At 45.6% G+C, this 11428-nt stretch overlaps 1 protein-coding gene across 1 annotated transcript; it reads right to left on the bottom strand.

The window, feature by feature from the left end:
• Positions 1–1386: 1386 nt before the first annotated feature.
• Positions 1387–4482, bottom strand: SAT1 (spermidine/spermine N1-acetyltransferase 1). The gene is made up of 6 exons (XM_017514576.1): positions 4144–4482; positions 3817–3868; positions 3643–3726; positions 2173–2274; positions 2039–2079; positions 1387–1913 (listed from the first exon to the last, which is right to left on the bottom strand). Exons 1-6 carry the CDS (start codon positions 4207–4209, stop codon positions 1743–1745), a joined length of 516 nt encoding a protein of 171 aa, XP_017370065.1. The 5' UTR covers positions 4210–4482; the 3' UTR covers positions 1387–1742.
• Positions 4483–11428: the final 6946 nt, after the last annotated feature.

Raw genomic sequence — 11428 nt, 5'->3', positions numbered from 1 at the left:
AATTTTTTGTAGTTTTAGTAGAGACGGGGTTTCACCATGTTGACCAGGATGGTCTCGATCTCTTGACCTTGTGATCCACCCGCCTCGGCCTCCCAACGGTCTTTTCCTCTTACCTCTTCTTTTTCATTTCAGTCCTTAGAAAGCATTTGTTTACTTCTTTCCCTCCTGGCCATTTTAAGGGCTATTGTTTCTCTGCTCTAAAAATCCATTGTATTAACACAGTACTACAAATTCACCCTCCAAATAAGATGCTAATTTGTCTGATTTGTACCTGTGTCCAACCGGAGCTTTTCTGTTTGCAAATTTCCTGTAAAAATGTGTACTTTTTCAGTTCACAGAAGACACTTATTTCAGTGATCCACTTTACTGTCAAAATTATCTTGGTCAGGTGCCATGGCTCACGCCTGTAATCCCAACACTTTGGGAGGCTGAGGCAGGAGAATCTGAGACCAGCCTAGGCAATTTAGTGAGACCCTGTGTCTATTAAAAATTTAAAAAAAAAAAAAAAATTAGCCGGGCATGGTGACATACACCTGTAGTCCCAGGTACTTGGGAGGCTGAGGTGGGAAAATCGCTTGAACCAGGAAGATAAGGCTACAGTGAGCTGTGATCACACCACTGCACTCCAGCCGGGGCAAAAGGGTGAGACCTTGGCTCTATTTAAAAAAAAGTCTTGTGTGGCATGAGGTTTTCGGTAACAAGATGTTTTTTCTCGATATTCAATGTTTCATAATCGCAGCTCCACATTTTACTTGTGTAATGATTGGCTTAGTCACTGTGGGCCTCGGTTTCTAACTTGGTTTTTCAGCCCTTGAAAATTCTGTCAGATGCAGTGTACAGTGTCATCAGTGTAAAAAGTCATGTTTTGCCAGGTGCGGTGTCTCATGCCTGTAATTTCAGCACTTTGGGAGGCTGAGGTGGGTGGATTACTTGAGGTCAGGAGTTCAAGACCAGCCTGGCCAACGTGGCAAAGCCCTATCTCTACTGAAAATACATAAATTTTCTGAATACAGTGGCACATACCTATAGCCCCAGCTACTCAGGAGGCTGAGGCATGAGAATTGCTTGAATCTGGGAAGTGGAGGTTGCAGCGAGCTGAGATTGCGCCACTGCACTCCAGCCTGGGCAACAGAGGGAGACTCTGTCTCAATTTAAAAAAAGTCATGTTTTACATGTTGCTACATATAAAACCTTGATAGTCAACTGGCTTCTATCCAGACTTTGTTAATACTAGCATAACAAATGATCATAAAAACTTTAAATTGGGTTAAAAATTATTTTGAGCAATTGTATTTATCCAATGATGTCTGCGGGTCATTTTAGTCTTCAACAGCAAGAAAAATGTGTAAGAAATAAAGAATTAGTGAAAAAGCTTACACCAAACAATTAAATCAAAGAGTAGTTTATTAAAAAAGAATCAAAACAGAAACTCTAAGTACCAGTGTGTACATTGTACACATTTAAATGACTCACGAGAATGAAGTTTTTTTCATATATATTAAGATCACACCACCTTGTTGTTTATCGAAAGAGTTTCAAGAACTATCTGACTCTCCAAACTGCCTCTGAGATTGCCATTTTTAAACAGACCTCATTTCAAACATGCAACAACGCCACTGGTAATAAAGCTTTGGAATGGGTGCTCATTCTATTATTTCACTACTAACAGCATAGAAAGCAAGATAAGCTGGGAATTTATTCTAAAATAGAATGGAGGTTGTCATCATCTACGCCAGCACTCCTCACTCCTCCGTTGCCATTTTTAGCAAGTACTCCTTGTCAATCTTGAACAGTCTCCAACCCTCTTCACTGGACAGGTCAGAAGCACCTCTTCTTTTGTAGAAGTTGATGGATGGTTCATTCCATTCTGCTACCAAGAAGTGCATGCTGCTGCAGCGACACTTCATTGCAACCTATCATGAGAGAGTAAAATACAAACCCCATGACATTTCAGCCTGCTTTCAAGACCCAATTTTTATTCCATCATTAAAATAATCCAGTAAACTTACAAATTTGGAAACCAAAAACTACGACATACCCTGCTTAGATTCTTCAGAATTTCTGATCCTATGCCAAAGCCTAAAAAGTTAAAGAGAAATATGATTTTAAAAGTCATTGTAAGGATTTACAGCCCTGAACTCTTCAGACCCTCTGCCCCAAACTCAATCATACCTCTATAATCACTCATCACGAAGAAGTCCTCAAGATACAATAACTTGCCAATCCACGGGTCATAGGTAAAATAGTACATGGCAAAACCAACAATGCTGTGTCCTGTAATAAGAGTATCACATGAGATGTGGAGAAGGAAAACATTCCATAAAAGTTGTAGCTGCAGAATCAGAGGCCTATCATAGGTTTTAAAAAACATACATGCATGTGTTACAGAAACAAGCAGCCACGAGTGTCTCATGATTTACATGAGTGCAGTCCAGGCCACTGCTGGATGATCTCACTGTTCTGAGAACATGTATTTGCAAAAAGCACACATCAGAACTCACTGAAGTCAGGCTACAACTGTGGACTTGCCACTCTGCAGACTGCTGGATCTCACACTCAGGAAGCTTTCATTACTTGCCAGAGCAAAACTGCTACAGTTTTAAACTTGCACACACATTATTCACATCCTATTGGTATACTGGTATGTTGACTTGGGAATAAGTCAGGTTTACACGGCAGTTCAGAATAGTCGATATTTGTAAGTTTACAAAGTCTTGCTTCCTTAAAGGTCAGAACATCAGGCCAAAGTACAACGTTTAATTTCAGAACTTGCCTTCCAATTTACATATTTTCAATTTGCTCTCCCCATTTATTGAGTCAGAAGCAGCAGCATTGCCCAGAAACAGGTATTACGTAACACCCACATACTCTAAAAAGTACTCATCCCTTATGTTTTCTGCTGAATTCTTATAGCCTGAGGAACAGACGTCAGAAAAAAAAGCACCCACCCAAACAACTTCCCCTTTTAGCTGAGCTGTCTTCTGACCAATCAACAGGGATCAGCAAGAAAAAAAAAAGGCATCTGACACCCTCTTAACTGGTGTCTACTATTCCAAATGGAGGCAAAGGTTTCAAATTAAACTTTCTAGCCATTTTATATTCCTTTGCAAACAGATAGGAAGCGAGTATCATAGTGGGTTTCTGATCTACCGTGTTTTAACTGTGTGATAATAGGACCTTACCTCATTTATCATGATCATCTACTTTATTGTGTAAAGGATCTTTTAGTTACCTCCCCGCCCATCCATGTACACGGAAGGGCCATGTACATGGCGAAGCTAGAGACTGTAACCTGAAGATTGGGACAAATTAAAGAAAAAAATGTGATTTAACACAATTACAAAAACGGTCACGTTAGGGTCAAACAAGAACCATTTTATGAAACTGAATTACAACAAATGACATTATACCTAACTCTTCCGAGTCTCCACAGCACTCTGATACTTAAACTCTTTTACCCTGCCCTATTATTCTCAAGTGCAGCGTATCTAATTTTTTTTTTCCTCAGTACTTTGAACCCTTGCTATTTTTTTCTGTCCAACTTCTCAGTAACTTCGGCCTGTGGAGTCAGGGCTACACCGCCAACACTACTTCTTACATAACACTCGCTCTCTCTGGCTTCTGGAAAGGGAGAGGAGTTACCTTCCGGAGTCCAGTGCTCTTTGGGGACTTCTGCAACCAGGCAGTGGTAAAAGGGGTGCTCTCCAAAGCCATCTTCTAGCAGATCTGCAAGAAGGGACAACAGGGGTGGTAATGGCCTCGGCGAAGGTGCCAAGCACCGAACGCTTTCCCCCCACCCCGCTGCTGTTGAATTACCTTTTTCAGTTAAGATTACTTGTTCTTCCATGTATTCATATTTAGCTAGCTCCTGGGGGGATGCACATAGGAGAGAGAGAAGCGGAAAACAAAATAAGGCTCCGGCCAGGCCAGCTCAGAGGAAGGGAATGGGGCGGGCGGGGCCCGGTGGCGGCCCGCCCAGGGTGGCGGCCGCACCGGAGATGGGGCGAAGGGAGGCAGGCGCAGAAAGGGGAACAGGCTGGGCTCTCACACCGGCCCAGACCCCAAGACGTGGATCCTCCCCCACCCCGGAAAACGGAGCCATCTCCACCCCACGCCCCGAGGGGAGCTCGGGCTCTCCGCTACCTTGATCAGCCGCAGTATGTCACTGCAGTCGGCGGCAGTGGCTGGGCGGATCACGAATTTAGCCATTTTCGTCTTTTGCTTTTCTTCCCTTTGCGGACCAGGCCCCTGTACTTGAACAGTAGGAGGAGGTGGTTCCTCATTCGTCTCCCGGGAGCGTCCTCTTCTCAGTCAGGCTGGCACCATGACCCAGCGAACCTCGGCGAGTGACGGAAAAACCCCAGCAGACTTACGACTAAGCTGCGCACTTAAGCGCTGGCCCGGCCCAGCTCTTAAGCGCGAGAAGCCCCGCCTCGGGCCGTGAGGCGAAGGTCTCTCGTCCAATGAGGTCGCGGCCCCGCGGCGCACCGCTTCCTCTCCCAGGCACCACCCTCTCTTTCAGGAGCCCGTGTGAACCCGTAGGACAACGGCGTAGGCTGCGGGACGCGCAGTGGAAATCGCTAGCCGCGCCCTCTAGTGGCGCTTTGCGGAGTCTTCCCGGAAACCCCACCAGCAGCCCGTGTGTCCTCTAGTAACCTTTGCAAAAGGAGGAGTGGGATTCCCTCTGTGGCCCCCGACCATTGACCTTGCTCTTTTCTCCTTGGCCGGTCAGGGAAGCAAACTCAGGAGCCCTGGCCTTAGGAGATGGGAGAATGATTAAAGCAGCGGTTCTCAAAGTGTGATCCGGGAGGCCCTGCAGATCCCAAGATCCTTTCTAGAGGTTCGGTGGCAGAACTAGTTTTAGAATAATAGACGTCATTTGCCTTTTCAACTCGCAATGGAATTTTCCATAGGTGACCCGATGTCTAATGATGACACTGCTGTTATGACCAAAGGAATGTGAGCTTGTATGTTTTTGTGGTTTTTAGAATTTCCTAGGGTAGGTTATTTGGATTTCCCAATAATCTTTTTTCCTTATACTTGTGGTTTTTAGAGTTAACAGGATATTTTTTCTTACTTTTCTAACCTTCTTGTACCTTCTCAAATCTCTGATGTTCCTTGACACCTTTCCTTCTGCCTGAGGTATATTCTTCCTAATTTCCTTTAGTAAAGATCTGCTTTTGCCAAACTTTCTCAGTTTTGCTTGTCTGAATGTGTCTTTATCTTATAATTCTTTTTTATTACAGTAGTCAAGTGCAGTAGTGAAAGTAAAATAAGGAGTTCGATCTGTAGCTGACTATAAACAATCGAGATAACTTACTACCTTTGGACCAGCCCATCTTAAAATTCTTTTTTTAAATTTTTTTATTTTTTAGAGACAAGGTCTCACCATGTTGGTCAGGCTGGTCTCAAATTCCTGACTTCACGTGATCCTCCCGCCTCTGCCCCCCAAAGTGCTGGGATTACGGGTGTGAGCCACCACACCCGGCCTCCATCTTAAAATTCTTGAAGGGTTTATTTCACTGTTTATAGATTTTGAGGTTCAGAAGTTTTCCTCTTTCAGCACATTGGTGGTATCTGTCTTCTAACTTCAGTTGCTGTTAAAAGTTGTTGTAATCCCCACTTGCTCCATCCTCTGTGCTTCATTTCCTTTAACTTTTTTTTTGAAATAGTTATACCTTTACAGGATATGTGATGACGTCATTGCTCTAGTGACTAAAATAATGTGTGCTTGTGTATTCTTACGTTTTTTTTTCCGTTTTTAAAGGTAAGGTCTTTGGATTCCTTGATACGTTTTTTTGTTGTTTGTTTGTTTTTTTGTAGAGACAGGGTCTCACCATCTTGCCCAGGCTGGTCTCAAACGCCTGGGCTCAAGTGCTCCTCCCACCTCATCCTCCCAAAGTGCTGGGATTAAAACTAGCTGGATTCCTTGACAAGCTTTTTTTTTTTTTTTGAGACAGAGTCTTGCTCTGTCACCAGGCTGGAGTGCAATGGCGCAATCTCAGCTTACTACAACCTCTGCCTCCCAGGTTCAAGCAATTCTCCTGCCTCAGCCTCCCAAGTAGCTGGGACTACAGGTGCCCGCCACCGCACCAGGCTAATTTTTGTATTTTTAGTAGAGATGGAGTTTCACCATGTTGGCCAGGATGGTCTCGATCTCCTGACCTCAGGTGATTTGCCCACCTCAGCCTCCCAAAGTGCAGGGATTACAGGCATGAGCCACTGTGCCCGGCCCCTTGACAAGTTTTAAATGTTCTGAAACCAGTGTTTGGGAATTCGAGGATAGCTACTCCTGGATTGTACCTCCTGGCGCAAGTATTCAAGCCTTTGTGGAATGAATGACATTTCTTTTACAACCCACTTTCCCAGACAGCCCTGCTGAGGGCCTTGCTTCGGCAGCCCTGCCTGGGTTCAGAAATGAGTCAGAGGATGATTTTCACAGTGATGAAAGGCATAAAAAGAGGCTGGGCATGGTCGTTCATGCCTGTAATCCCAGCACTTTGGGAGGCAGAGGTGGGTGGATCACGAGGTCAGGAATTCAAGACTGACCTGATCAACATGGTGAAACCCCGTCTCTACTAAAAATATAAAATCAGCCAGGTGTGGTGGCTCGTGCCTGTAATCCCAGCTACTCAGGAGGCTGAGGCAGGAGAATCGCTTGAACTTGGGAGGCGGAAGTTGCAGTGAGCCAAGATCACGCCACCACACTCCAGCCTGGGCAACAGAGTGAGACTTTGTCTCAGAAAGAAAGAAAGGGCGGGGGAGAGGGAGAGAGAGAGAAATAAAAAGAAAGAAAGAAAGAGGAAAGAAAGAAGAAGAAAGAAAAAGAAAGAAAGAAAGAGAGAAAGAGAGAGAGAGAAGTAGAAAGAAAGAAAAAGGAAAAAAAGAAAGAAAGAAGGAAAGAAGAAAGAAAGAAAAGAAAGAAAGAGAAAAAGAAAAGCATGAAACGGGCCTGCAGTGTCTGCAGCCTGTAGAAGGAGGGATCAGGCTGTCGCCAAATGACCACCCCTAACGTTCGACAAGTGATTCTCTGCCTTTGCTAGCAATATCCTGTATGTAGTAAAGAAAACAGAAGTAGATTCTCTGTTACCCTTCCTGCCCTAGGGGAATTCCACGAATAGTGAGTCAGCCTGGGAGTTTATGAAACTCAAACGTCTTTTTCAAAGTGATTTTTACAAAATGACTTTGATTCTCGGTTGCCTAAGTTACAGCGAGTAGTCTTTCCTGACAGTGTTGGTTAGACCTCCTGGATGACCAGAAGGCCTTTTCCTCCTGTTTCTGTCTCAAATGTCAGGACTTAGGAGAGCTTGTTATGCATTTACTGGTAACAGTGAATTAGACTGCTATGACTAAGCACTAGTGATAGCTGCGTAGCTAAAGCAAAACCAAAGCCATCTTCTGTTTGGGTTGTTTAGTTTAGTAGAATACTGATTGTTTCATTAAAATACATTATAGTTTTAACTCCCAGGTTGGAGTGCAGTGGTGCAATCTCGGCTCACTGCAACCTCTGCCTCTGGGGTTCAAGCCATTCTTCTGCCTCAGCCTCCTTAGGAGCTGGGATTACAGGCACCCATCACCACACCCAGCTAACTTTTGTATTTTTAGTAGAGATGGGGTTTCACCATGTCGGTCAGGCTGGTCTCAAATTCCTGACCTCGTGATCCCCCTGCCTTGGCCTCCCAAAGTGCTGGGATTACAGGCGTGAGTCACCACGCCCGTGGTGATTTTTTCTGTTTATTTTGCCTTTCCAGTTTAAGTCTCTTTCTTTCTTTCGCACAGGCTGGAGTGCAGTGGCGTGAACTCAGCCCACTACCATCTCCACCTCCCAGGTGCAAGCTATTCTCCTGCCTCAGCCTCCCGAGTAACTGGGACGACAGGTGCACACCACCAAGCCTGGTTAAGTTTTGTATTTTTAGTAGAGACAGCATTTCACCATATTGGTCAGGCTGATCTCGAACTCCTGACTTCACGTGATCCACCTACCTCGGCCTCCCAAAGTGCCTGGATTACAGGCATGAGCCACCGTGCCTGGACTGGTTTAAGTTTCATGGTCTTTTGCTTTGCTTTGACCTTGTAACAGAAAGAACTTATTCTGAAAAACAGATGGTTGCTGGGCACTGTGGCTCATGCCTGTAAACCCAGCACTTTGGGAGGCTGAGGTGGATGGATCGCTTGAGCCCAGGAGTTTGAGACCAGCCTGGGCAACACAGGCAGACCCTGTCTCTACAAAAAATACAAAAAGTAGACAGGTGTGGTGGCATGTGCCTGTATCCCAGCTATTATACTTGGGAGGCTGAGGTGGGAGGACCGCTTGAGCCTAGGAGGTCGAGGCTGCAGTGAGTGATGACTGTGCCATTGTGCTCCAGCCTGGGTGGACAGAGCGAGACCCTCTCTCAAAAAAAACCAAAACAGAACAGATGGCTAAATAAAGCCTATTGTGACTGTGTTTGTGCACGTAAAGAAGCCTAGACCCTAAAAAATTTGAATGTTTTTCATGGCAGTGAATCACATTATGCTTTTCCATTGTCATCAATGGATTGATGCAACCAACATTACCCTGTCCTGATACTGGAATTTGTGTATGTATATATATATATAAAATATAGATATGTGTGTGTGTGTGTATATATATATATATATATATTTGGAGACAGTCTCACTCTATCACTCTCTTGCCCAGGTTGGAGTGCAGTGGTGCAATCTCGGCTCACCGCAACCTCTGCCTCCTAGATTCAAGCGATTCTCCTGCCTCAGCCTCCCAAGTAGCTGGGGGCCTGCCACCATGCCTGGCTAATTTTGTATTTTTGGTAGAGACGGGGTTTCACCATGTTGGCCAGGCTGCTCTCGAACTCCTGACCTCAGGTGATCCACCTGCCTCAACCTCCCAAAGTGCTGGGATTACAGGTGTGAGCCACCACACCCAGCCATATATATATGTAATATATATAATAATAGAAATAATAATAGTAGTTATTATTTTTTGAGACAGAGTTTCGTTCTTTTTTTTTTTTTGTGATCTGGGGAGGGGATTTTCATTCTTATTGCTCAGGCTGGAGTGAAATGGCACAATCTCAGCTCATTGCAGCCTCCGCCCCGGGTTCAAGTGATTCTCCTGCCTCAGCCTCCCAAGTAGCTGGGATTACAGGCATGCGCCACCACACCTGGCTAATTTTGTATTTTTAGTAGAGACAGGGTTTCTCCATGTTGGTCAGGCTGGTCTCAAACTCCTGACCTCGGGCAATCCACCTTCCTTGGCCTCCCAAAGTGCTGGGATGACAGATGTGAGCCACCATGCCTGACCCTTACAATCATCTTGTGCCATAAGTAATGTTAGCTCCGACTTTCCAGTTGACAACACCTGAGGCCAACAGGGTTACAACGTTGTTAAAGCTGGGACATGATAGAGTCATGAATATTTATAACTTAAGCCTGGTTTTGTTAGAAAAAGGGCCACTGCTCTCTATCATGAACACTTTTTGGTTTTTTTGGACACAGTGTCATTTCTGTTGCCCAGGCTGGAGTACAGTGGTGCGATCGTGGCTCACCGCAACCGCCACCTCCTGCGTTCAAGTGATTCTCATGCCTCAGTCTCCCAAGTAGCTAGATTACAGGCATGTGCCACCCGGCTAATTTTTGTATTTTTTTCTTTTTTTTTTTAAATCCTGAGAGGGAGCCGGCCCCCGGCCCCCAGGGCCCTTATGCCCCAACTCAATTTTTGTATTTTTAGTAGAGATGGGGTTTCACCAATTGGCCAGGCTGGTCTCCAACTCCTGACCTCAGGTGATCCACACACCTCAGCCTCCTAAAGTGCTGGGATTACAGGTGTGAGCCACCGTGCCTGACCGTGACTGGCTTATTTCACTTAGCATAATAATGTCCTCAAGTTTCATCCATATTGTCTCATGGGACAGGATTTCCTTAATTTTTTAATATTGTATTTTTTTGAGACAGAGTGTGGCTCTGTGGCCCAGGCTGGAGTGCAGTGGCTTGATCTCGGCTCACTGCAACCTCTGCCGCCCAGGTTCAAGCAATTCTTGTGCCTCAGCCTCCTAAGTAGCTGGGACTTATAGGCATGCACCACCATGCCCAGCTTATTTTTGTGTATTTTTAGTAGAAATGGGGTTTTGTCATATTGCCCAGGCTGGTCTCAAACTCCTGGCCTCAAGTGATCCACCCACCTTGGCCTTCCAAAGTGCTGGGATTACAGGCATGAGCCACCTCGCCTGGCCAATTATTTGTATTTTCATATAGAGATTTGGTTTTGCTATGTTGGCCAGGCTGGTCTCAAACTCCTGGCCTCAGGTGATCTGCCCGCCTCAGCCTCCCAAAGTGCTGGGATTACAGGCATAAGCCCCTGTGCCCAGGCTCCTTCATCCATTTTTGAATTGTGTAATTTTTTTCTTTTTTGGAGACAGAATCTAGCTCTGTCACCCAGGCTGGAGTGCAGTGGTGTGATCTTGGCTCACTGCAGCCTCTGCCTCCCAGGCTCAAGCAATTCTCCTGCCTCAGCCTTCTGCCTTCTAGAGAAAAAGCACAGGTCTATTTAGAACTGAGGGGGAGATACATGATTTGAAACCCATTCCATGTGGGCCCTTTCCATTCCGGGCAGCCCTTCCTCTCTTCCCTCCTGAGACTGTGTCTAAAAGGAAGACTACTGCCTATCACTCAGCTCAGAGATCAGTGCTTTAACTCCTCATAAATACTTAGGATATCTGAAAAGTACAGTTAACCATCCTTAGGCCTCCTAAAGTATCAGCTCTCAGCTGGGCGTGGTGGCTCACGCCTGTAATCCCAGCACTTTGGCAGGCTGAGCTGGGTGGATCAGTTGAGATCAGTTCGAGACCAGCCTGGCCAATGTAGTGAAACCTCGTATTTACTAAAATTGCAAAAATTAGCTGGGCGTGGTGGCAGGTGCCTGTAATCCCAGCTACTCAGAAGGCTGAGGCAGGATAATCACTTAACTTGGGAGGTGGAGGTTGCAGTGAGCCGAGATCATACCACCGCACTCCAGCCTGGGTGACAGAGTGACATTCCGTCTCAGAAACAAGAACAAAAATTAGCCAAGCATGGTAGGGCGCCTGTAATCCCTGCTACTTGGGAGGCTGAGGCAGGAGAATTGCTTGAACCCAGGAGGTGGAGGTTGCAGTGAGCAACCCGCCACAAAACCCCAAAAAAAAAAACAAAGTGTGACTCCATCTCAAAAAAAAAAAAAAAAAAGTATCATCTCTTTGTATCTAGGTATAGAGATTACTCGGTAGGAAGATCATAGTAGATTGTAGGACCGTGCACGGTAACTCACGCCTGTAATCCCAGTACTTTGGGACACTGAGGCAGGTGGATCACGAGGTCAAGAAATTGAGACCACCCTGGCCAACATGGTGAAACGCTGGCATGCACCTGTAGTCCCAACTACTCAGGAGGCTGAGGC

The sequence above is a fragment of the Cebus imitator genome, unplaced genomic scaffold (assembly GCF_001604975.1).
Source record: "Cebus imitator isolate Cc_AM_T3 unplaced genomic scaffold, Cebus_imitator-1.0 Scaffold527, whole genome shotgun sequence".
In the NCBI taxonomy this organism is placed as follows: domain Eukaryota; kingdom Metazoa; phylum Chordata; class Mammalia; order Primates; family Cebidae; genus Cebus; species Cebus imitator.
This window is presented reverse-complemented; position numbering and strand designations above follow the sequence as displayed.